The sequence below is a fragment of the Stylophora pistillata genome, chromosome 2, assembly GCF_964205215.1.
Source record: "Stylophora pistillata chromosome 2, jaStyPist1.2, whole genome shotgun sequence".
Taxonomy (NCBI): domain Eukaryota; kingdom Metazoa; phylum Cnidaria; class Anthozoa; order Scleractinia; family Pocilloporidae; genus Stylophora; species Stylophora pistillata.
Window position 1 is genome coordinate 57,506,407 of NC_142520.1, and position 27,973 is coordinate 57,534,379.

Below are 27,973 nucleotides of genomic sequence, written 5' to 3' on the forward strand. Positions count from 1 at the left end.
ATAGATATCATTTTGCAACAGTATTAATCTATTGATTTACACATGCCTTATTTTATAAGGACAACAACAAGATCCACAAGGGATTGAGGACAACGGGCCACAAGAAGGTAACAGCATTTTACTGAGTTCTTTATGCCACTGCATCTTCCTCAAGTAACATTTCCATGTACATTTTTATTTTCATGATGTTGTCCTCCAATTCGCTTTTTATCTTTGTTTCCCAACCACAAAAAGGTGTTTAACCTTTAGTTTGTTCGATTAGTGTCCCAAACGAAGTAGATATTAATCAAAGGTCTCTTGGCTAAAAACACCCGTCTTTTTTCGGTAGGGAAATGCATCAAGGTTCATCAAGACAGAACCTCAGTAGCATTTCGAAATATCTTTTTTAAATTTTCGTTCGTTTCAATAACTTTTTGCCTGTCTTCCTCCTTTATCTTTGTTTCCTCAGATGAACAACAAGGAGAGGCCGTAGAAATGCAGGTTCTTGGATTGCAACAGCCACAACAAGGTGTTTAACCTTTAACCAACGTGTTTAACCAAACGAAGTAGACGTCAATTGAAGGTCTCTTGACTTAAACGCCTGACTGTTTTTTTTTTAATTTTTTGGAAAAAAAAAAAAAACAAGACAAAGAACTTTGGCGGAGAATTGTACCAAAGCTCATCAAGATAGAACTTCAAGAGTATTTTGACATAATTTTTTTAAGTTGTCGTTCGCTACAACTACTTTTGCATCTAATTACCATTATGTACATCACTGGTCTCGAAATCGTCTGTCTTCTCAGTACATGATTTAACTATTTCGCTCTTGTTTTCTGTCCATTGATCAAGACGAACAAGTCAACCAAGAGCAGCATGGCGATTATCAAGTTGGAATTGAAGAACGATTTCACCAGGAAAGTACGTAATGATCTCACTATATCAGTCTGAGAGCGATCTTCGCCGCAATAACAAACACTACTTAAGCAGTAGTGAAAATAAGGCCTGAAAAACTTCAGGCCACTACCGCACCCCACATGTATGAATTTCATATATTCACAAACGTTGATCTCATCATAATTATTACAATTATTAATATAATTTTTTTATTTACAATGTTTATATCAATATCAAGATCATTAAATACATTCAAACAATTGTCTTACAGTTTCAAAAATCGTTTCCGTCGTGCTTTGTTCTTACATCAAGAGGCTTATTCACTCATTTATTTTTCTGTGTACTTAGTTCAGCAAGGAGCTGAGATGATGGAAATTCAGGCTTTGGCAATGCCACCTCAGGAACAAGGTTCTTCATAACTCCTCTATTTCTGTTAGTTGAACAATAACATAAAGTTAAATATGAACGATTCATTCTGGTAGTGCTATTGTGGTCTCTTCTAATTTTTTTCCCTTTCAACATCTTTTAGAAGAAGATCACGAAGGAGAAGAAGATGATATTGAAGAAGATGATCTGGAATATGATACTTTATTGTAATCATTAGTCGATGAAAGGATATAAAGCTAACAAAAGCCAAATCCTAAACTTTTTAGATCTATTCCTACTTATGTTTCATTGTGATTACAATAGTCACGAGACTTCGATATCACGAGCCAGGATAATACGTCTAGCTCATAGAACTGTTAATTCTAGTAACCTGCTCGCCGTATAACTCACTGAAATTGCTAGGTAAGGTTATCTGAATATCAGGACTAAAATTTTAGGAATAGATGTATCCCTAACATCTAACAAGATATTTCTTGTTGTAGTACACCATTGAACAACAAAGAGCAGTATGTTGGATTATCAACGAATGGTGAAATGCAGAAAGAAGAATTCTACTAATAATATTTTGGTCGAACACAATAAAGCAAGGATAGCTTCTTACTTTTCCTGGTGAGATCACGGGAAACTTTTTTTCAAGGCCTATCATTTCATAAAAATGTGATCTTGTTTGACACCATTGGCCTACTGATTCAATAGGTTGTTCTCCATGTTTAAAACCAAGAGATATGTCCTTTGTTTGCCAGAAAATGATAATACAGGATAGAAATATTAATTAGAAAGAACAGTCGAAATGGTATTCACATCTGCTAGTAAATCTTAGCAAGCCTCGCAATACTTTATATCTCTGACGGGTAAATACGATGATCTTGAGCAGACCTCTAGCATGAGTCAGGGCTACCCTGGAGAATCCTTATTTAAGCCATGTATAGGGGGCAGACCATAGCATTGCGGGAAAGAAAATAAACCATCCACTAAGTGTATCTTCTACGTGGTTAAAACCGCTGGGAACTGATTATGAAGAACATGTATAGCCTCCGTTTATTTACTCCAAATGATATTATTGATCTTGTGATTTATTTAATCAATTACTAATAATAATGCAGCCAAAAATTTTAGGTAGGATATTTCAATTGGCAAGGTTGGAAAATAGAAAGAAAGTAGCGGTGCAGCTGTTACTGCGAAGTAACCTAACTACTTTGCAATAAGATTATTCACATTACCCATTGTCTTTACGTCTAGATGACTTTTCTGTCTTATTTAGGAGTTAAGATTAACATATGTCTGTTTAAGTTAGTTTGCATTTAAGAGCAGGTCGTAGTTAGTAGTATAGTCACTGAGGAATAGCAAAAAACAAAAATCAGTTGAAGCTATTAAAAATCAATATCAATGATACATGAAGTGTTTTTTCGTGTTTTACCGAACGAGATAAAAAGCGAAAGGGAGAAAAATAGCATTTATGATGTAGGTGGATCTGGAGTGTAAATCAAAAGCTCTTTTCTTGCCTATCGAAATTGTTCCCTGCATTCGTTCAAACCGTGCAGGCTTAAGGAAAAGAATAAATAATATGGCTGGCCTGTCAAACCCTGATCACAATTTTTATGAAAAATTCAGTTAAGTTGTCAATGCTGAACAAATTGCCACCTCGACCATACGATGCCAGCTACGCCACCCCACCTACTTCCCCCCCCCGCCTCCCCAAACGTAGTAAACGATCTTAAAATGTTTTCCCTTGACGTCTATTTTTTCTAACAATCCTAAAAAAATAATGATAAAACGATGAATGATGAAAAAAAAAAATTAGTGAGCTAACTTTTCTTGGTTAGCTCACTAAACGTCTCTTGGTGAGGGACATAACGTAACGGAAGTTGATGGAGATCCAGCTGTCTGAAGAGTGAAAAGCTAGGAGGTTTTATAGGATTTGAAGTTTAATTTACATAACACATTGCGATCTAAATCTAAATTTCATTTATTGTTATCAACAAAATCTGGCTAAAAACGAGGCTTAACATATATTCCTGATGTAATTGAATTTATTTAAATAGATATGACTGAATATGATATATTTGGACTCAAATTATGACTTTGTAAAGGCGCGAACATGGCTGCCACGTTTTCTGGAGCTCTTCGCCTAGTTACCATTTTTGGTGTTCTTTTTGTTTTGAAAGCTGCCCAAGACTCCTACAATTATCCCTCTAGGGGAGCTGAAAGTCCTTGGCTTCTCAAGCATATATGTTTTATCCAAGTCCACTACTCCCAAATTTAGAGTTCGCCGGCTGGTGGTGTTGTGGGGCGTCCATGGTCTAACCTTGCTTGCAGTACCGGAGAAATATATCACGCTAGGTATCACTATAGATATAGAGGTCGAGTCACAACCGGGTCCAGAGACAGACAGGAGTTTCGGAGGAGTTATTAAGAACTACCCGATGTTAACGCGAACCATAGTTAGTAGAAGGGACTTGTAATTCTTCCTCGTTTTCCAAAGTTTTCAATATGGCATCAAAATCGTCGCCGAAGAAAAATAAGTCGTTCATGTCCCCCATGTTGTTTTGGTTCTGTGCAGGGTCATTGGTCACGTGACGTTCAAGCGAAGCTCAGGGAACAGACAATAGGCCGGCTCTTTGAAGTTTGCAGCGTTTCCTAACCAGTCCCCTCTAGAACTATGCGCGAACTAAGCCAGCGTCTTTGAAATGCTCCGAACTCTTTTCTCTCCGAAACAAAGCTTTCAAGTCATCTCCGGCCGCTCTATCTCAGTTCAAGTCACTCGGCATTCTGAAGTACCGTAGGCAACATAGTGCTCGAATTTCACGATCCACCTCAACCAAGAAAATCCCGGTGATGCAAGGCCGCCGTTTCGTCAAGGCTGAAGGTCGGAAAGTGGATCGGAGTAACTTAATTAACATTCCGCTTGTCAACACAACTGACAAAACATCCACCTCTAAATCAAAGGGTTTCGCTGTCCCAAAATGTTTCTTTACGAACATTTTTGGCTTGTCGAAAACAAAAAGTCGTGTACGAGCACCTGTGGCACTTGAGGCTGACCTGAGATCTCAGGACATTGATGTGTGTATTGTCAGCGAAACTCATATTTCCACTAATATGCCGGACGCAGTGGTGAATATCCCAAATTACCATGTGTTCAGGCGGGACAGAGGTTGGGCAGACTTGGAAAAAAGGAAAAAAAAGGGGTGTTGCGGTCTATGTGAGAGACAGTCTTAAAGTCTTAGATGTCTATCGGTCCAATTTATATGAGGTTATTGCTTTAACAGTGCTGTTGCCGTCCGATCACATTATGCTAATTTGCGGCCTGTATAATCCTCCCAAGCATAGCTACCGGGATCTCGACTTAATTAATTATGTAATATCTTTTGTGGACCTTGTTTTGAACAAACACCCAGAGGCGGCTATTGTCTTTGGTGGCGATGTAAATCGTTTGGATATGCAAGAATTTAAGGTTTTGTCTGGCTGGGATTTTATGGTTGATTTTCCCACGCGGGGTAACACGTGCTTGGATAACTGTTTGACCAACCGAGCGGATGTGTTTGGTCAAGCATATCCCATACATATTCTTATTAAGACAGACCATGAAGGCTTTGTTTTACCGGCGGGATTAAAACTTGAACCTGTGCGCCGCAAAGTTCTTGTGAGGGACTGTAGGGAGCATCGGAAACAGTCATTTTATATGGCACTCACTACACTGGACTGGAGTGACGTCCTCAACGCGGTGGACATAAGCAAGGCTGTCGAGGTGCTTGAGGAAAAGATTCGTGCAGTGCTGAATAAGTTTATGCCGCAAAAATCTGTACGCATGTCATCGCGTGACCCACTTTGGATGTCCCTATTTGTCAAGTGTATGCTGAGGACTAAGTCCCTTATATCTTTAAACAACAAGGAACGTCTGTCTTTATTTAATAAGCGCATTTCTGATCTGATAACCGAGAACAGAAGAAAACTGGCTGTTATTGGTAGCGGTGAGTGGTGGAAGGGCGTGGACGCCCTATCGCAGCGTCGCAGGTCATCGTTGATAAATTTGAACAAGAACTCTCTAGTTCGTCTGAACGAGTACTTCGCCAACCTGTGCTATGATGACACTTACGTTAGACCTATTGATACGGATATCCCGGACAGTGAAGCCCCCGAAAGTATCTGAGAGGTGTGTTTGGAATACCTTAGTTCATGTAAAGAAAACGGCAACGGGACCAGACGACCTCCCGTACTGGATCTGGAAAGACTGTGCTGAGCTACTCAAACCAATCGTCACTCACGTTTGGAATCTTTCGCTGTCTACTCATACATGGCCAGACTCCTGGAAAAGGGCAAATGTTAATCCTCTCCCCAAAGTGAACATGCCTATATAGGACCCAGACTACTGTGGTATTAATGTTACTCCCGTTATTGCGTGGTTGTTCGAGAAGGTCGTGTATTGTACACAAGCACAGTCAGTCATTGAAAACAACCTGAGCCACACCCAATTTGCATATAGACAGGCGGGTAGTTGCACAAATACCTTGCCCGCTATCCGGCACCAGACATACAAGTATTCAGATAGCAGTGACTGCAGCGCAGTGCGAATTTTTACCATGGACTTCAGTAAGGCTTTCGATTTTGTGAACCATGCTATTTTGTCTACCAAACTGAAACAGCTACCTCTAAATCCGTACATTATTAATTGGTATCATAGTTTCCTCTATGCAAGACAACAACGTGTTGTTAGTTATAATTTTTTAGGACAGTTGAAATCTGTCAATAGAGGAACCACACAAGGTAGTGTAAGCGGACCGTATCTTTTTAATATATTTTTAATGATTTGGAGATTTTTTTTAATGGTTGCCCTATACTTTTTAAATATGCGATGATTCCACTATTCTTTCAACTATCACTAGGAATAGTGACCCGTCTGCCGACTTAGTAGAACAGTTCTTATGTACAGTTCAAATGTAAAGAGCTGGTTGTTAGAAAGAAAAATCATAATGTACTATACTCTCCAATTGATAATATTGCCCAATGTAATAGCTTCGTTTTACCAGGAGTAACTTTACAGAGTGACGAAAAGTTTGATGAGCATGTAAGAACTAAGCTTGTCAAAGCAAACAAGTGTTTACACGTGCTACGAATATTGAGAAAGGAACATTACTCTCAGGCAGAGATTGATCATCCTTTTATATCCATTGTTTTGCCTAATTTTAGCTATGCACTTTCAGTCTATGGGGCATCTGAGTCCGATCTTACGGTTGTACCAAATTTTTTAGACCGATGTCATAAACGCCGTTTAATCTCATCTCCAATTTTTATGAAGAACCTTTTAAACAAACAAGACCGAAACATTTTGAGGAAACTAAAATCAACGGATTGCCACCCGCTGAAAGACATTATTCCTGTCCAGAAGACATATGTACACAATCTTAGGAAAAAAGGCTGCGCACGACCGGAAATTAATACACAGCGCTTTATGAGCACCTTTGTAAATAGGTTGATATTTAAACTCCATTTATTTTGATGACATACTTTTTAATTCATAATATGTATGTAGATTTCTGTTGCAGTTTTTCCAAATTCATTGTAACACAAGATATATACTTTTATCTTATGTTGGAATAAAGACTTTATTGTTATTATTATTATTATTATTATTATTATTATTATTATTCAAGTTACCGATGTCGGGTTTTGAACAATTTTGGCCAAATAAAACACGCAGCAAGATGATAAAACGATGAAGTTTTTTTAACCAGTATCAAAAGAACACTAATAAGTGTAGAGGTAATTACTGAAAACGTCCTTCTTATAGGTGTCAGTATACATTGAGTCAGTATACATTGACTCAAAATATTTTGGATTCCATATTCTGCATTTGATGAACTCGGTTCACCTAAAGTCTTGTGCGCTGATGAACACATGAATTTATTCACTACTACATATTTGACAAAAATTACACTACTTGGCATATTATATTTGCATCTTTGATATGAACAAGACATTACAGATAGGGAAAGAACATAGACTCGACTACCAGCCGCTGTTCGGGAACCGCAGCCCGCGCTCCTCCCCGAAGAGACCGGACTCGAGAGAGCGGCGGAAATCGACTCTCAATGAAAACTTATCCAATAGCAAAAATCTATACTGTTCACCGTATTTAATGAAGTTGAGAGACACACACCTGAAGAATGGTTAACCGAATATTGACTCTCGTTGAGCTATGATAATTCCTCCCCTCTGATAATTCATATCGGAGCGGGGAGGGGAGGGGGGAGGGGGGGTTGCGAAATTCTGGCTTCACCACCATTGTAGCCTTGGGGCACATTCTGTGATCTCCTGTCAAACCACTTTCTGAAACTCGCCCTCTTCAAAGAGAGGGGTTGACTTATTCGAGCGCTTGCAGCTCGTTACATTTTGTAAGACATAAGAGTAATTTTTTTTTTTTTTTTCAAGTTGATTATGTGTTGGTGACTCACGTCGATGATATTTATCAAAGTGCAAAATTGGTTGAAGGTATAATTGCTGATATTTTATGGACAGATGTTGGAGAATGTCATCCATAGTGACTTGAAATGAATGGAAAGCCTCTTCATAACAATATTCTTTTTAAGATAATGATCTGGAACAGCTGTATGCAGGCGAACTTTCTGTATATGAATTGGTTGCTATTTAAAGACGGTTCGATCCGTAAATTGAAGTGAAGGTCCGGAGCAGCGAAAATACATTTCAGGTATTTATTTCTTTTTGATGTTTGAAATGTCGATACAATACAAGATAAAATTTAGCATCAATGAGTGAAATGAGGGAAAGGCAGTTTTCAATTCTAAAAGAAAAACTGGTATTTGTGAATACTCGATATTCAAATATTCAAATATTCAAGGCAAATATGAATTACTACATATGCAGTCTTCATTTAAGGGCTGTAAATAAATTCAGCGTTACCCAGGTCTGGCGTCATATGTGGCACTTATCGTTACAAAAGGGAAGAAAAGATAGTTTAAAAGTGATCATTGATTTTTCTCCTACACCACTTTTTAAAGTTGGAATGATGATAAAAATGACAACATTTTCAGGTTTTTATATTCAGTAAATTGTTTGCCGCGAAACGTTCTTTGTGGCGCACACACAGGCATAAATATATACATATACAAGGGAGAATAAAAGAACCTCAGGAGAAACTACATCATTGCAGAACATGTCATTGTAAAGGTAGGGGAGAAGTCATTTCTACAATAATTCCTTTACAACTCTTCTTTTACGGCATAAGGACAATTTCATGGTATTATGGTTATATAGATTGTTCTTATTATCAAATCTAGTGAAATATGACACAGGAAGTTGCCTTTAAAACTTTAGTAAAGCAAAGCAGTGCTATAAAAAAGAAAATGATCTTCGTTTTAATTTGATATAGCTGCGCTTTGTCGTCTTTAACTGCTATGTGAAGGAAACAGCCTCGGCATCTGTGGTCTATAATGAGATTCCGGTAACATACAAGGCACTTAACCTGGCGGAAAAAATGCATAATCCATCGTTTAATGTTACTCAATCAAATTCTTTAAAAGCTGACTCAACATTTAAGAGGCACTGTCAGTAAAAATCAGATATGATCATCAAAATCGCGGACACAGTCAAAAATCGATTTCGCTCATACTTTCTGTATTGATAGACCCTTGTACCAAAGTAACCAAAACACGGTTAGTTTTTTCTAATCTTTACTTTTTCGAGAGCAATTGAATAAAAACGGTCGAGTGCGGATCGAGCCAAATTTCGATATTCGAAATGGCGAAATTCTGACCTTTCATGGCTTGCCAGCGTAAGTCGAAAATTATCTGTGAATTTTACCTTGCACTAACATTATAGTTAGGGCCTTGAACAATTCATTGATGACATGAAAAGCAGATATGTTCTCATTATAAATATTTTATGAATTTTCTTCTCGATGACACCCTACGGCTGTTTTTCAATAGCTCTACGGTACCCTAAAACAACTGCCAAAAACGCTTATTGGTACGCAAAGAACCCAATAACCATATTGCAGATACAGTTTAAGGAGAGACGTTCTCAGATATACTTTCAATTTTTTGGGATAATTTTTGGTTTTGCAGTAACCCTTGTTTGAAGTTTGCTTATTTTCGAGATTTGCTGCAGTCGCCATATTAAAGTTTCAACTAACTTGACCATCAAGAAACAATCGATCGCATGTCGAAAAGTACATTTGAAGTTAAAACATGATAAGCTCACTGAAGATAAGACTTGGTTACTGTTTCTTATCTAGAAAAGTAATTAAATTGGTGGTAGACTCTGGCAGACTTTTGCTTGTTGTCAGTTTGTTTACACAAGATATTTGGTGACTACTGTACCAAAAAGTTGCGTTTTGTTGATACATTCGGTTTCGGTTGCAAATCTACTTTCTGGGAATTTAAGTTATTAGTTTTACTTTTCAGAATGTACAATCTACGAAAACTCCGGCTTTTCCATGACAAACACTGATCAAATAATAAATAATTTAAACTATGTAGCGTGTTAAACAACCTGTGTCTATAATGTATCCGTCGGCAGACTGTCGGCACGCATGTCTGATTAAAGAGCTACCGATATTTAATTGAACATTATAACAGCTATAGTAGTTGGGGATTTCTTCAGTATTACATATTTTGTGTATAAATCGGGTTAGAAGGGACGGCTAATTAATGATGAATTATGCATCATACTAGTTATAGTAGTTGGAGATTTCTTACTGCGCATTTTTGGGTTGGAAGGGATGGGTCAAAAATCATAAATTGTGAAGATTACGATTTTCATTCTTTTTATTACATGCTATAACATGTTTTTTTGTATTAAGCACGTGCACGTCCTTACGAGCTTTTTCGTAAGCTCTTTTGTGTTGAACGTGAATAAATAAACTTACTTACTTACTTACTTACGTTTGTCCAAAGATCATTATCACTGGCATGAGGAGGTTCGCTGATTAAAACCTTATTAATATTTTAAAAAGCAGGATATGTCCAAGTTGTATTCATTTAGTTATGTCTGCAAGGTTTATCTGAACGTACTAGTAATCGTACGTATCCCACTCCAGTGACAGTTCTTTTCGTCTGCTTGCGTGACACTGTGAAGTGTGAATTCTTTAGCTGTTAAAACAATAAACCTTTCTCAAGCATGGCTTGTACGTTTTCATTGATGGTCGGGAAAATGTGGACCTGATCCAAGATGGAAAAATCAATCTTGTCAGGGACTCCCCCTCGTATCTTGCAACAGGAATATTACTTGCCATAAAAAAACAGTTGAAGATTATTGGATGTGACACGGAAATTGAGCTTATTTTAGCAAGGAGTACTCTCTGATGTTTTCGTAATACCACGCTTTGCTTGTTCAAGCGTCAGAAGTGTTACAAAAATTCCCAGAAACTGTAGAACAAATGATGGCCATGTTCTTGTCATGGCAAGGGCAATCTTTTTTGAAATTCCAAAGGAATAAATAAGCGAGGTTCTGAAAAAGATATTTGCGCGCGTGTCAAAAAAAACAAAAACAAAAACAAAAACAAAATTAAGGTGATCTGCTAAATAATACTTCCATAATATCTCTTCCTTATTTTCTGATGAAGAGTAGCTTTAATTTTGTTGATGAAAAAGTCTCCGTGAGAATCTAATCTATCTTACACTGAGGGTGTTTTCAGGTTACCGTATTGCACGGTAATTTACTGTCAGTAAACGACCACCAAGGAGTGAATATCTTTTACGCCATAATCTACGTTAATATCAAGTGATAAAAGAACAGCAGTATTGAAACTTATTCAAACAGTGTTGAAACTTTAGGTACTGGAAAGAACTGGAAACCAGTGCAAGCCATGACGTTTGATGAGAAGAGTCTATTTATTCACATTTCTGTTTGTTTTGATAGAATTTTGTGCCCCAAAGGGGCCATTACCCCCACGCGGGATGGTTGAACGGTTTGGACAGAGTTTTGTACCCGGCCGTGTCTACTTTCACCCGTGTTCGGATCTTGTAGATGGGAAGTTGGAACACGGATGAAGTGTATTTCACGGCGAGAAGACGGAAAATCATCGTCATCCGTGAAAAATACGATTAGGCCTTTCCCGATTGCGCTCGTAAAATCCTTAAAAAAGTGCTGGCAAAATTGGCTAAAAAGTGCTCAAAAAGTGCTCAAAACCTCAAAATAGAGCTCAAAAAGTGCTAAAACAGTTACCTCTAAGCTTTTCGTAAATATATCAATTTTTGCCCTCTTTTGCAAGCATTCTTTGATGGATTGCTGTTCTGATTTATTTCTCTCAATATCAGCCAGGCCCTTCTCATGTTTCTTTGATTTTCGTGTGTCTTTCAATAGAACCTTTCTTATCACTGAAAACTTCGCCACAGGCGTCACATCTAAGCTTTTCTTTTACCACGGCAAAGCGTTAGTTTAGGTACTCTTTGAGACGATCCCGTGTACTCACATTGGTGGTTTTGACGCTTCCTCTTTGCTTGTTCTTCCCTTTGTTGATCGGAACTTTTCGCTTTCGTGCTATCGAAGCACTTTCTGGAGCACTAAGGGATGTTCCAGCATTTACTGTTATTGTAATTTTATCAATCACTTCTTCGCCTTCCGTGCTATTGTTTTGCCACCGATTTAGTGCTTCCATTTGTGCTCTTAAAAACTAAAGCCGGTTACGAATTGTAAATGAATTCAGCACTACTAGTGTACATCAGATGATTTAGAAATTTGAGATGACACATACATGATAAATACATCAGCCAATCAGAAACTTCTGTTTTCACGCTCAGTAGGGATCTTCGGGCCCGGACCCGCAGTGGGAGGATCTCACGCCCCCCAGTGAGACTGGACTTAAGACGGGACCACCCTACTGAGGACATTTTTTGTTGCGTTACTATTATGGTATATAAAAAAAACATGTGCTTTTCGCTTGAAGTTATTTTAGTAGTCTGAACAAAATATTTTAGTAGTCGGAACAAAACATTTTAGTAGTCTGAACAGAACAAGGGATAAGTCCACGTGCCTTTCCATGACAACGGTCTTTTATTCTTGACCAGTACGTCATTAGTTGAGATTTATGACCTGGAAGACGATTCTCGTGTTCCAGGTCATAGAATCAAAACGAATTTGGCTGGTTTATATAAGCTATTCAAACGTTATTAGTTTAAGTATATCAAGCAGTTGAATATTATTCAAACGCTAATAGTATCAAGCAATTAATTCTCCCTACAAGAGCTATAATTTATTTACAGTTTCTAACCTAACGTGACCTCACTAATGTCAGATCAGGAGCCACGCCTCCAAGAATGTTCGAAAATGGAAAAGACACGGTGAAATTGACGTTTAAGTGTGGGCTTTTATGGTACACCGTAAAAGTAAGAAAATAAATGGGTTTAGATGGAAAGGAAGTTGATTTATGGCGATTTATTTTTGTTCAAATTCAAACTGCCAAAAATCCCAACTACGTGTCCACGTCTATGATTAATTGGCAATACGTTGCTCATTAACGTGATATTCTTGTTCCTTCCCGAGAGATAGGTAGCCTACCTGAGCAGGTCAAGCAAAAAGCAAATCTTTACTTAAGAATGTCACTATGTTAAAAAAAAAAGTTGGGTTCATTCTTTGCACGCAATTAATATGTGGGTCTTTTTAAAATTACTTCTCCCAACATTAATAAGAGTGCTGTCACCGCTTCGATGATGCTTGTTATTCAATTGCGTGACAGATCAGTCAAGTGATCGAACCGCGTTGAACTGTCCTCGATTGTTGCAATGTATCAGATCTTTTCATGTCTACCAGCGCAACACCGAGAAGTGTTATGATAGGAAACGTCACCAACATGAAGCCGACTTAATTAGCAAAGGTCGCTTGTGAAAAGCAGAAAGCAGAATTTAGCACGAAACAAACTAACATGTCATGACGAGCCAAACACTTAAAGATGGGATGAAGAAGTGAGTCACAGCAGATGTTGTAAACGTTTCTCGACCCATTTCTGTTACGTGTACCTCTACATTTTGCTCTGGTGCATATTTAACATATTCCATTCATTTTGCTTCGCTTAATAATTTAGAGGAACTTCACATTGGAAACTTTTAACTGCCATGTGAAGTGTTAATTACTTCAAAATGGCGGATACTGAAGATTGGCTTACTTCAGGAATGTCTTGTTGTACAGATACAAAAGATCTCAGGGAAATGAAACGGTAGAAAGTTGAAGCTATCCTTGAACATGGCTCAGAAGATTTCCTGGTCGATTTCATTGCGTACTGCGGGCATTTTTGGCACGTTTGTTTGAAGTACCAACGAATCTATTTCAGAGCAGTTGTAGGTGCACTTGAAAAAAAAAATCATATTTTATTTTTAAGGAAAGGTTATGAGTTAGTTGTGCTGCCAATCAATTGCTGAAGCATCAGACGAATGGGATTAGTGTGAAACTAATTTAAAACTTACGATGAACTGACTCGACAGCGCCACGAATTATGACAAGTTCAAAGGTTTTGTTCAAGAAAATATCGTAAACCGTTTCAAGTAGATTTCTCCTATACAAGCGAGAATTTTAACAAACGGACATTGCTGTCATATGTATGGGACTAGAGCCTACCAATGGACAAAGTATGAGCGAAATTGAATTTTGAGCTGTGTCCGCGATTTCTTTGATTTTTACTGACATTTACTCTTAAAACTTTCCCTCAGCTCATCAGCTGAAAACAAGAAGATGGTGTCCGGAAGGACCTTCTGGGGTTTCATCATTGCTTTCTGTAAGCACTGTTGTCTTTCTTTTTTAATAGAGTATCAAGTTAAGAGACTAAATATCTAATTTAAGCCGATTCGAGAGGAGTGAAAACCATTATTTTTTTACAGACCTCAGTAAGGTTTTTGGTCTAGCGAGAATACCGCACATGTCGCTTAAATATCCCGGCCTGCGTAGGATACACTCAGCTCGTGATTAGGCGAGTGACACACTCGAGGAAGAGACAACTGGCGGTGAAGCCCTGAGGGGGATACGAAAATTGATTACGATTGAAAATTGAGGCGCAGCCAGGATGAGACATATTAAAATACATCGTATTTTAATATGTCTGCCTATATTTATGAAAGCCGTAGAGTTCGCCTGAGGCTTACCTGTACTCCAATTATAATGTGTAGTAGAATAAACATCTGCCCCTCTCACTGAAAGACTAATAACCTGCATCAAATTTTGCCTGCAGCCACAACTTAAATGTTTTTTCTTCCACAGAAATACCCTTATGGTTCCTCAGCCATGCTTTCTTCTATTCCCCTCTGTCTTCAACCTTTCGTTTCCGCCCTTAGTTAATGCATTTACCGCCATGCCCGGATTCTCCGCTAGACGCCATTTTGAATTTCTGAATGCAACTTGAAAAAGTCAGGATGACTTTTTCAAATTTCGATCGGCTACACGAGCATGCGCAGACCGTGACCGTGTCCCTTTAATTTGCATGTGAATGAAAACTTATTATCATATGAAAGGATGAGCACTAGGACTCGTTTTGAAAATGAGGCCAAGGGTAATTCGGACATTTATATTTCATGTTTTATCCGTGGAAGGCTGTAGACCGACAGCCGAAAGCTTATGTTTTCCAAAACTTTTGGCCAGAGAACGTTTTCACTGTATTTTGAAAATTGATTAATTGTTACCAGGTAAATAAATAATAATAAAAAAAAAAAACCAAAGAGGCAACGGAGTTGACTTCCGCTTCCCTCTCGAGTCCGATCTTCGTTCCTCTGCGATCCCCGAGAGGGGGCGACCTTTACACGTGAGCTCCAAACCCTGCACGTGACATATATTACAAAATTCAATTTATGGAGAGCCTTGATCAACAAAACAAAGACATTAATGCTTTTCTTCGCCAAATTTTCAACTTAATTGTACTGAATAAACGATGACAAAAAAATCAAGCCTCATTTATCGTTCATAGAAGAAACAAATCCTTTTACTTGTTGTTGTTTGCAATGTTCGATATTGGCGATACAGTCTCCTTAGTCGTTCAGCTTTTGCTTTATATCAAAGCTATTGTTATTTCTCCCCTGTGTGATGTCATTTCCTTATCTTTACCTCACTTGTTTTGATAGACATTACCAATCTCCACGGTGTCTTACGTGTATAACTTTGAATCAAAACGTAATATCGTGAGTCCCTTTAAACTTATCTGAGCTCAAACTCCCATTCGAGATGCTACCTTTATATAGCTTTGATAGAATTGACATATTTCAAGACCTGGGCGAGGAACTTTCCTTCTTTTTCCTCTCTTGTTTTTATTAATTTTACAAACAGTTGCGCTGATGTCGGAAGTAAGCCTCAAGAGCGTTGTCCCAAGGTTTCCATCGAGCCAACTTTTGCAAGCTCCAAAAGGACAGTATGTGGAACTCACTTTCACCTTGGAGACTTTACATCCAACACCATGCATTGATGACATGTACTACGAGGTTCGTGATGGACACAACACGTCTGCCAATCTTCTTGGGAGATTTTGTGGAAGGAACTTTTCTGGTATTGTGAGATCCAGTGGAGAGAACTTGTTGTTAAGTTCGTCATATGACGTTTCCCTTCTCTGGCTAACTGGTGAATACAGGATGAGTAAATTTACAAGCAACAAAACGGCTAATATAACCGGCAAGTATTGTCTTAATGAAAGGACCTAAGAATGTGATGTATTTTACAAAAGACATAAGGTAAATGAGATGAAGAAGAGATACTATACTTAACCTACTTCAAGTGCTTTTGTAATTTTTCTGTATTAATTTTTTGTCTCTCTTAGTCGAGCCAAACTTGGATAACGTGCTCAAGACTCAGTACGTTCTTTTCAACCATTCCTCGCCTGTATGGTGCCCAGCACAAGGTGCACCGGCACCATTTATTGTTTGGAAAAAGAATGGCATTGTGGTACAGAACTGTACAAGTGTGATGTTTCAGCTGAACATTATTGAAGAAAACAATGACAATTACAGCTGTGAAGTGAACAGACAGGATGGTTTTGACAAGAAAGAAATCCATCTTGTCATGGAACGTGAGTTTTCAACATTTTGACATTAATTCACGCTTTCAATTTCTTATTTATAACTTTCAATGACTCGAGAGTAAATTATTTGGCAACTAAAGCTATCTGTATGAGTCTTCTTGATTATGCCCAAGTCTATAACATCTACAAGAAGGAACTTACGCTTAGACCCACGCGTTCATAAGCTCCACTTCCAACCACATTTACTAATTAACACATGGAGAAGCCTCGACTTTGCTCTGTTCTGTTGTAAAGCACGAAGGAAGCAGCTAGAGCATGAAAGAAGAAGAAGGGAGAAACACGAGACGTAGTCCAGTGTTTCTCCCCACTTCTTCCGTGCTCCAGCCGCTTAGTAAGTGCTTTACAACAGAACAGAGCACAGTCAAGGCTTCTATATTTGTTTTATATTAAAGAATCCGTTACACATTAAAGAATCCCCACACATTACAATTTTGAAAACAGACTTTAGTTTCCAAAGCCAACAACATTGTCGTCAGCATGCTCAGAACTCTCATAAAGCAGGACGCAATAAGCCAATCATAATCCTTTCTGGAATGGTTCAAGTACAGTCGAACCTCGATTATCCGGACTCGTCGGGACCTCGGTAAATACTCCGGATAATCAAGAGTCTGGATAATCGAAAATATGAATATTAATGAGATGGAAATGTAAACAAAGGGTATACAGCAAAGAAAACATCATTTTAATCGTAAAATCTGCACAGCCTGTATGTATTTACAAATAAAAACTTTTAGGTCAGGTATTTACAAATGTCTAAAATGTTCGAGCATATTTGTTTGCTTCAAAGACTTGTAGCTTGATCGCATCGCGAAGTCCATCATTCGCCTCAGTTGCATTTACTGCAGAGGGTCATTATCGTTCTGTGATTCCATCCACGACAAGCATTTTTTGAAACACTGCGCTGCCTCTTTAGTCGATACTAGCTTCTCGTCCTCGCCCTCATCTTCCTCATCGCTACATACACTTTTACTTTACGTCGAATCTCCGACAACGGTGGCTAAAATCTCTTCATCAGACATTTGCGGTGAAGTCGGGAGCTCGTTTTCCAGATTAAGCCAGTCTCCCACATCGCGAGCATTAGGCATTTCCTCATTGTCAAGTTGCTGTACATGTTCTAACATTTCGATCATGGACTCAGCGATATTATCCTCTCTGAACTCGGGCTGTGAATTTTTGAACAAGACTAAAGCTGTCAAAGAAGTCAAACCATCAAAGTTGGCAATCTGCAATGGTTAAAAAAGCTGAAATAGTGCGGCAGGTAAAATTCAACCTTTTGCTAGAAGCTTTCTGTCTTAATACAGAATCTGAAAGTGAAATGTTCAGTGAAATCTAACCGAATTGTGGCTCATTAAAACGCCAATTTGGAAATCAAATTATTCACGGCGTGTGTTTTATAAATAAGCGACAGCCGAATTCACAGGAACAAGAAGATCCTCGAGATACCAGCTCTGAAACTCGGCTGTTGTGACTGAATAATTTGGATATATCAACAAAGTTGAAATGGTAAATTGGCCACCGTAATGATTACAAAAGCTGACGTTTCGAGCGTTAGCCCTTCGTCGGAGCGACGATGTGACTGATGTGTTGTGACTGATGTGGCCCTTCCACTCAACCTATCGGAAAGGAAATCAGAGCTCGTGGGGGGGGGGGGGGAGCTGACGTAATTTCTGAGGCTTGCTTCATTGTGATGTCCTGAGGTCGCCCTGATGAGCCAGCCGCGAGGGACCCCAGCATGATCGCAGTCGCTCTGGCAGACACCATCATGATTTGCATGAATTTTAACAGTTATGCCAGTTTGGATATATTTTCAAGTTTCATCATTTCTGCTTTGTTCTGCTTTGTGTTTTGAACACAAAATTATATAAACTATAGGTGTGTGAGCCGCCTTTGATTGTTGTTACCGCAATTAGTAAGTTTACAATCTAACTGTGTGTGAAAACCTTCAAAACTCGGACTGTCCATCGTCAAGTTCTTTTTGAGGATTTTCGTCTCTGCACACGTTAAAGTAATGTAAATTATGGCACTTGGTATGTTTGCAAATCTTTCTTTGGTTCTTCTTTTGCTATTTGCCTGCTCGCCAGTGCCGAAATTTCACTTTAAATTAACGAAAAAGATTCCGTACACAGTACAAATTGGCAAATGGTGCGACAGCTTTAGCTCAGCTTCGTGCTCTGCACTCTGATAGGGCACGCCCTTTCAACAAATGTTGTATAAAATGCATTATGAAACATGACAATGGGATTATCATTTTTCCTTTTTTTTTAAGGCTGTCCGGATACTTGCCAATGTACAACTACCTATAGGTTTATGGATATGGTTACACGCATTGACTGCAAAGACAGACAGCTACAGTCCGTTCCAAATAAATTACCACTCTCCACCGCGAAATTGTAAGCATTTTAACTTTGATCATGTAGTTTGATCCTACGACTGAGAGTAGTCCTAAAGGGATCCGAAACACGGGCGGGATTCATCATCAGAGTGGAGAGGAGTTGTTTAACTTGTTAGTCGCTTGTAATAGGTGTTATTCCTAAAAATTGATTGGCCAGTTTTGCGTCTTTTGTTGGCTGAAAATTCATAGATCCATGTAGTAAAATAAGCTAGGAAACATACAGAGCCAAGAATCTTTCCAAAATGTTTTTTTCCCATAATTCTAAGTAAATAAGGGTAATCTATCGAAATTCACCATTTCAGTAGATAAAAACATTATTTCTGGCGAGAATTTTGGAAAACATGCAGCTCGGATCAAAGTAAACAAGTCAGCAAGCAAACTTTAGAAGTGCTTTACCCTGCTTTGATTTTCGAACCAGTTGGCCAGACATTTTTTTCTAATTCGGGTTCATAGCATTGAACCGATCTTTTTTGAAAATTGGCCCAGAGTAAGATCAAAAATTAAAGTAAAAAATCGTGTGGCCGAAACTTTTTTAGAAATAAGACCTCAATCATCAATCTACCACACAGTGCCTTAGCACAGTATTTGCTGATTGACTTCCCAAAGACTGTTTGCCGAAGCGAAAAAACGTAAGCGCGTACAAATCAACTGAAGACAAATCAGTAGTTTTCTCTTTGTGCTCAATTATTATCTCTCCATTTCCGGAAAATAAAAAAAAAACAGGTAACTTGTCAAATTCTGTAGGTTGTAAACTTTAAGATGTTATATAGAGTTATTTTGACAGTTATCTAGTTTCCTGCTTGTAATCTGGCATGTGGAACTACTGTTTGTACGGGTTTAGAATATACAAAGTGGATGTGGAGGAAATAGTTGAAATGTTTACTTAGGGGAGCTAAATTAAAATCAAATGAATTACGATCCAAGATACAGACTACAGAAAGAGCACAAGATGAGATTTAAACTTAATTTTGTTTACCGTGAATTTTTTCCTTGTAGGGAATTGAAAAGGAACCATCTTCAAGTGTTACCACCCAAGGCCTTCAGCGACCTTATTGGATTACAATTTCTGTCAGTAACTAAGACTGAATCAGCCTTTATAGTAAACCTTAATCATAAATACTTCAAATAGTATGTCACCAACAGACACGAACTCATTTTAATCACCACACAATAATTAAGGCAATTTATCTGTACAATAACGCGACATGATTTTAGCTGTTTTTAATAAGAGGGTGCAGTCATTCAAATATCACCGTTGTTTTTAATTTCCAATGAAGAGATAGCATTCTACTTTCTACGGTTTTAAAAGTTTAGAAATTGATTTCACCTTACCTAAGACGTTTGTCGCTTGGCTCAAATGTTTGTATCATATTAAAGTTGATTATTGCACAAACAATAGTGAGTATATTTCGAGCTGATAAATGGCAAATGAAGAGGCTTGTCTATTTATGGTAAACCATATTAATGCTTATCCCTCTCGTAGAGACCTGCGTGGCAACCAGATAAATGAACTACCATCTGGAGTCTTTAAAAACAACACCCAGTTAGCCGGAATGCAAGTGGAATGTAACCAGCTCGTGATAAATATTATGTTTAGACTAACTTATCTCGCCATTTCAATTCTACAAGATGAGCGAAACGGTTCTCGGGTAAAAAAAAGTGTGGAGAAGGTGGTTGTAAATAACTTTAAAACGAGCGAGTTAAACAGAAAAACCAATAGGGAAAAGCAACGTTAAAAGCACAATTCTAATGCATTGCATATCCTCTTCACAGGAGCTTAGGAGAGAATCTGTTAAAGGAGGTACCACACGGAATCTTCAATATGAACACCGAGTTAGCCCATTTGTAAGCATTCAGTCCATAAATTTTAGGTTTGATTATTACCATAAATGTCATTGATATCTTTTTGTCTTACCAAAGACCACTGAGATCTTCGTTGCCTAGGACCATGAGAGGTTTCGCTCTCCAGCTATAGTTAATGGGGGTTCCACTGTTATAAATGAAAGCATAAAGTTCTTTAAGTGGAATGAATTTTGATAGCTGCAAATTGATAAGTGGGTGGAATGGTTTGTCGTGTGGGTGTCTAGGAAAGGGAGAAGCTGAAAAAAGGGGGAACTACATTAATCTTACAGATGGTTGGACTCCAACAACATCAAGAAGTTACATGGTGATATATTCTCTCCATTGGCTAAGCTGCAGTTTTTGTAAGTGAGCAAACTTATTATTATTAATTACTTAAATTATTGTTTGTATCACAACACGTTTTTACATAGATTCCATAGCATGCATATAAATTAGTACGCGGGTAAGAAGGTAGAAATTCATCCGCCCCTCCCTCTTTCTCTTATTACAATGTACGCCTGGTGCTCTTACAGTGGCGTAGTTTATTATTAAAACATGCTAGACAAGGATAAACATAGCCATTGACAAGAGTTAGTTTATATCATCAGATGCTCCGAGGAGATCGACTCGCAGCAACCTCCGGTCGAAAATGAACGTACGCTGAATACTGACTGTTGGCAGACAATCATATAAAATGGACCACGAACAAACCAAGTCCACAACAAAAATTGATATCAAAACGGACTTGTACTTATTTTATAAAATGATTTAAAGAACTCTCGACTGTTCCCTCAGCTTAAGACGGGCCTCGCACTTCGCGTTTCTTTGTACGTCATTATCCCAATCAAACGCAAACAAGATTTATGAGTTTCCACGTTTTAGTAATACTAAGTTTTAAAACTTACAGGCACTTACACGGCAACAAGATCGAGAGTTTACAAGGCGATATATTTTCCCAATTAGCCAAGCTACAGTGGCTGTGAGTGAAAAGTTATCGGTAGAAATGATTTAAATAAACTTTTGCAACACTTACTCCCAGCACTAACCCCCTCCTCCCCCTTTCCCTTGCCCAAGTGATATTCCCCAGTTTTCGAACCTTATATCCACTAAGATTAGTCTTCCTTTGACTTTGATTCAAGAAAACAGAGAGTTTTATAAAATGTTACAGAAGGCAAATATGATTTGTTAGTTTTCCATAACTTTAGCTCAGCCAAATTTTCTTCAGGCTTAATTCAAGGCGAGGAAAAAAGGGTCGGGGATGGTGTTTAAAGTAACCGTCGTATTTGATTTATGAGTCAAGCTACAGCCGCTCTAATTATAATACTTCACTCGCAGCAACCTCAAGTGGAAAATAACTATACACTGAAAACTGACTTTTAGTGCGAATCAAACTTGCGTAGTCGCAGTAAAGAACTGAAGAGGGTAACTTTTCTTCTTTAAGTCGTAGTTTTAAGTTATATAGGAAAACTCATTACTTGACGAGGGAATTCGGGAAACGAGGGAACTCCGGGAAACCTTCTTCGCACTATTATAAACTTCCGTATGTTGGCCGGTATTCAAACATCGCTCAGACTAAGTTAAGACAACTACTCAAACGTTATTGTAAAGCTGATTTGGATGTTAAATTAGTCTTCAGTACGTTTAAACTCAGAAACATGTTCAGTGTGAAAGATTCAGTACCGCTAGGTCTACGTTCGCGTGTCGTTTATAAATGTTCGTGTGCTGGCTGTAATGCCAGTTACATTGGGGAGACCACTCGCCACATTTGTGAACGAGTTCGTGAGCACCTCTTGTCGGACAAGTCTTCGTATATTTACAGACACCTGCAATCATAAGGGCTGTCTTGACTCTTGTGATGCGGAACGATGTTTCACGATCTTAGATTCTGCCGCCTCAAAATTCCAAATTGAGATCAAAGAGGCATTGCATATCAAGTGGGAAAAACCCATTCTTAATCAGCAATTAAAGCATCTAGATTTATCTCTTTCCTTTTAATTATGTTTTTTCTTTTGTCGTTCATGATTTATTTATTTATTATTATAATTATAAATTTTTTTTTGGCCTAATTATGCGCGAGCTATTTTCATTTTACGCGTATTTCATATTCAAATGTAACGCAAGTCCGGACACGTAATTTGTAACGTACCTTAATATAAATTCAAATGTACAACCGTTGAAAGCTTGTTTGCAACTGAAGATGACATAAGAATGTCGAAACATGTCTTGTAAATTTAAATTTAAAGTTGTCGTTTCTTTATTAAAAGTTATATTCATGCCTGTATTGATAGTGCGAAGAGTTTATGTAACTATTTACTAGAGGCGAAATTGCTCGACAAATCATGAACTGATACAAATTACTGAATCAATCCGTAACTCAATTGACAACATTGAGTTTGGCTGTGGCATTTTCATTAATCTAAAAAAGGCATTTGACACAGTTAATCATTCCATTCTTTTATCAAAACTGAATCAATACGGAGTGAGAGGGAAAGCCTATCACTGGTTTCAATCGTATCTGTCCAATAGAGAACAATTTGTATGTATAAATGGCCATATCATAAATCTGATTCTCTGTCAATCACTTGTGAAGTACATCAGGGATCCATTCTTGGACTCCTTTTATTTTTGCTATCTATTAATGATTTACCGAACCCCTCGAAACTGCTTAGTTTTCACTTATTTCTTGATGACACTAATATGTATTGTTCACGTAGAAACCTTAATGATCTTGAACTAATCCTGAATCAAGAGCTCCATGCAGTGGCTGACTGGATGAAATCGAATAGACTAACTCTCAATATTTTGAAAACTAATTTTGTTCTTTTCCATTCTAAGAGACTTAACCATACAAATCATTCAATTTAAAAATTGATGGTGTGAATGTCCAAGAGGTTTCCACGGTCAAATACTTAGGTGTCACTTTTGACTCAAATTTGACTTGGAAAAATCATGTCAATGTACTCTGCCTAAAACTACAGAAAACTGTAGGCATATTTTCCAAATTAAGGTACTATGTTGATGTTGATAGACTTATTATGCTTTATTGTTCCCTTTATTGTTCCCTCTCTTGCTTACGGTATTCAAGTTTGGGTCTCACAGACCCAACTATCTAAAACCAGTAACTGCTTTGCCAAAGTGAGTCGTCAGAGTAATGAATTTTTCTGACCCTAGATCTCATTCTGAGCCATTGCTGAAGTCTCTCAGACTCCTAAAATTCTCTGATATAATTCATCTTGAAATTCTCTCTTTTGTTTATCAGTGGTACCGTAAACTAAGCCCTTCTTGTTTTGTTGATTATTTTTAACCCAGTATCCTCTATTCATTCATGTAATACACGTCAATCACAGATTGATAATCTGTTTGTTGAATCTGTTCAAACCACTCTGTACGGCATTCGTTCTCTCTGTTAGACTGGTCAAAAACTTTGGGATTCTTTATCTATTGATGTTAAGAAAATCAAGCCGTTTTCCAGTTCTCGTCAATAAATCCGCAAGAATTCTGTGACTGATGGTTATAATATATATACATCTTATTAAGCAATCGCAAGGGCCGTACTAGGAGAATATCGGCCCGAGGTCTTGACAGTACGGACCTCGCTGAGCTCGGTCTGTACAAAAAAGACCGAGGGCCGATATTATTCCAGTACGGTCCCGAGCAAGCTTGGTTAATAAGAGATTTATTATACGACTGGAGTTCAAAAGGACACAAGTGCGGTATCATTCGGGACCATTCGGGACAGCGCCCGGTCCAATACTGAGAGAATATTCACCGCAAATTTAGCATTTTGATTGCTTGATTTTAGTTATTGGCCCTCTGACTGCCCGAGTCGTGTAATTAAAAACTATTACTGACTCCTAATGTTTTACGATAATATTATCTTTAACTACTATTTAACTAATGCCGTAATACTTTTTATCTAAAAACAAATATTTTGTATCTATATTCCTTGTACTCATGTTACTGTTTGGGTCACTTACTCGGCTAGTTCCACGAACTATTTAGGTGTCCCAAACTTTGCACAATGTACCTAAAATTGAAAGTTTCTTTTCCTTCACAATCTCTTGATTTTTTATATCTAAAACACTTATTTGTATTCATTATTATTCTGTGTGAGTTTAAATAAAAATTGACTTGACTTGTTAAGACTAGGATAAACACATCTGTTGACAAGAGTTAGTTTATATCATAAGCAACCTCGAGTGGAAAATAAATATACACTGAAAAATGACTGTTAGTGCGAATCAAACTTGCATAGTGGCAGTAAAGAACTGAAGAGGGTAACTTCCCTTCTTTAAATCGTAGTTCATGTTATATAGAATGTTGTAAAGGTTACGTTTATCCTGACTCTCCATGGAGATGTGCTCAATGTCTCATTATCTACTGAATATGAGTGAATATGTCTTTGTGTTGAATGAGTATCGTCGACCACAAAGCGATTAACATAGGGTCAGGATCGTTTCTAAATTATTATTGCGGATTGATCAAATGTCGATCATATCATTTGTTTGACCTGGACATAACACGAATAAACTGTAAATTGTTCGCTACAGCAAAAATACACAAGAGTTAACATTTTTAACTGACTTTAAGGAAATATCTTCTCGTAGGATTTTGGGTAACAACCAGATAGAGGAGCTACCACCTGGAGTATTCTATAACAACTCCGAGTTGGTCGGACTGTAAGTAATTGATATTGATTTCATTCCTTTGTTGATGTTGCTAAGAGTTTATCTATTTATTTACTAGATATGATGAAGAAGGTCCTGAAGCTTAGTGGGTGTGGTCAGCCATAAAGAAAGAGAAAGGGGGCGGGTCGGGTCGGGTCGTAGGTGGACAGTATTGAACAAAAGATAAGAACAGACCTTAGTTGGCATCCTCTCGATTAAATAAGTATTCATCTTCTTAGATATGTCGGGGTTCTTCCTTTTGTTAACCTCATTCTCTATTGCCTTGAGAACTTTTCTTTAGTTGTATAAGTGTGGCTGGTCTGAACAGAGAGGTAGAAAGAAGCGAAGACTTACTTTTTACAAGATAGGACGAAATAAGTAGGGTAACTGTGTGGGAAAAAATCCAAAGGGAAAGGCGCGAACGGGACACCATGTTAGTCGTCCACCCAGGAGAATTGAGGGTTTAAAATTGACAAATATACCGATATAAATAAGTAAAGAAATAAAATTAAAGATAGTGACATAGACGATCCCATGAGATAGACCACGAACAAACCAAGTACACAACAAAAATTGATATTAAAAAGGACATATAATGAATTTATAAAATGATTTAAAGAACCTTCAAGCGTTCCCTCAGCTTAAGACGGCCTTGCACTTCACGTTTCTTTGTACGTCAGTATCTCAATCAAACGCGAACACGATTTATAAATTTCCACGTATTAGTAATACTTTTTTTTAAAACTTATAGGTTTTTATACGGCAACAAGATTAAGGAATTACGAGGCGATGTATTTTCCCAATTAGTCAAGCTGCAGTGGCTGTAAGTGAAAAGTGGTCTGTACAAATGATTTAAACAAACTTTTGCAACACCTATACCCAGCACTTCCCACCCCCTATCTCTCTCATCTCCCTCTTTTCCCTACCCAAGTGATATTCCCCAATTTTCGAGCCTCATATCCACTAAGATTAGTCTTCGTTTGAATTTCATTCATGAAAAGAGAGAGTTTTATGGATGTTACAGAAGGCAAATATGATTTGTTTGTTTATAAAGTCGTACCAGAGAACACCCAACAGAAAACATTCCAAGCAGGAACTGATTGACACTAGAAAACTTAATTACTTACTTAGAACAACTCTTAAATCCAGCGTAAAATCCTTTTTTGCTTAGTTTCTTAGTTTCTCTAAGTAATTATAGTTTAAGATTAAGACCATAAGTATCGGTCCGGCCCCGGCCGGGCAGATACTCATGGTCTTAAAATAAGCGAGGAAAATTTGCTACCTTTCTATAATCAAGAAATTGATAGATATTCTAGTCTTCTCGGATAACGACGAACAAATCGTAAGTCCCGTCTCCTGCAAGGTTAGGGGTAGGATAATTTCCCACGCAAGAGATTACTGTGTTGTGGATGTCCTGCCCTGGGGTGGGATGGGTGGGAATTGGCCCTGAAAAGCCCCCATGGGAGTTGTCAACTAACGTATGCATGTGAAGGTGTAGTGTGATCGTCCGGGTGAGTGTAGTCCTGAGAAGGACTGTTGTCGGTGGCAGTGACTGACGTTTCGACAACCTGTGCGGAAGTCATCGTCAGAGTCAAGTGACTCATCACTTGACTCTGATGATGACTTCCGCATCATCAGAGTCACTTGACTCTGATGATGACTTCCGCACAGGTTGTCGAAACGTCAGTCACCACCACCGACAACAGTCCTTCTCAGGACTACACTCACCCGGACGATCAGACTACACCTTCACATGTTACCCCCGGGTTCAAACCATTTACTGCATAACGTATGCATGTATGTATGTATGTATGTATCATGTTTCCATTCCTTTCGTTTACTTAATCTAAGCCAAATTTTCTTCAAGCTTCATTCATGGCGAGGAAAACAGGGTCGGGGTTGGTTTTTAAGCTGTGGTATTTGATTTATTGGTCAAGCTACAGCCGCTCTGAGTGCAAAACTTCACTTTCGTGACAGCATTTTACAGCTCTTCGATATACACACGGTGCACTGACAGTGGCATGGTTTTTTATAATACATGCCAGACAAAGATAAGCATAAAGGCTGATAGTTTCGAAAGAAACTGTGACGTTTCGTGCGTTAGCCCTTCGTCGGAGCGAAGGACGAAGGGCTAACGCTCGAAACGTCAGCTTTTGTAATCGTTACGGTGGCCAATTTACCATTTCAACTTTGTTGATATATCCAAAAGATAAGCATAGCTATTGACAAGAGTTAGTTTATATCATCACGTGATCTGAAGAGACTCGCAGCAACCTCAAGTCGAAAATGAAGTTTATGCTGAAAACTGACTGTTGGCGTGAATCAAACTTGCATTAATAGCATTAAAGGACTGAAGAGGGTAACTTCCCCTCTTTATATCTTAGTTTAAGTTATAGAGACTATTGTGAAGGTTGCCTCTATCCTTACCCACGATCGAGATGTGCTCAAAGTTTCGTTGTTTGCCGATTATGAGCGGATATGTTGTCATGTTTAATGAGTGTCATCGTCCACAGAGCGAGTAACATAGAGTTAGGTTTACTTGTAAATTAGCATTGTGGAATGACATTTGAAGATAATAACGAAAGCGTTTGTTTGACCAAAGCGAAATAACGAAAATAACGAAAGCGTTGCGTTTGTGTGATACGAATAAAATGTAACTCCGATAGAAAAAAAGATTCGCTACAACAATAATACACAATAGTTAACACTTTAACTGAAACTAAGGAAATATCCTCTTGTAGAGATTTGGGAAACAATCAGATAAAGATAATAATAATATAACGATAATAACGAAAGCGTTGCGTTTGTGTG

The 27,973-nt window shown here is 38.1% G+C and overlaps 2 protein-coding genes across 2 annotated transcripts; both read left to right on the plus strand.

Annotated features, from left to right (window-relative positions):
• The first annotated feature begins 13,726 nt into the window (after positions 1-13,726).
• Positions 13,727-15,937, plus strand: LOC148740610 (bone morphogenetic protein 1-like). The gene is made up of 2 exons (XM_088750809.1): positions 13,727-13,981; positions 15,517-15,937. Exons 1-2 carry the CDS (start codon positions 13,939-13,941, stop codon positions 15,882-15,884), a joined length of 411 nt encoding a protein of 136 aa, XP_088606935.1. The 5' UTR covers positions 13,727-13,938; the 3' UTR covers positions 15,885-15,937.
• A 34-nt stretch (positions 15,938-15,971) lies between these two features.
• Positions 15,972-26,004, plus strand: LOC111319607 (uncharacterized). Its single transcript, XM_088750808.1, has 7 exons — positions 15,972-16,249; positions 18,528-18,651; positions 19,650-19,721; positions 20,427-20,498; positions 20,786-20,857; positions 25,103-25,174; positions 25,914-26,004. The coding sequence occupies exons 1-7, from the start codon at positions 16,147-16,149 to the stop codon at positions 25,987-25,989; spliced, it is 591 nt and encodes a 196-aa protein (XP_088606934.1). The 5' UTR covers positions 15,972-16,146; the 3' UTR covers positions 25,990-26,004.
• Positions 26,005-27,973: the final 1,969 nt, after the last annotated feature.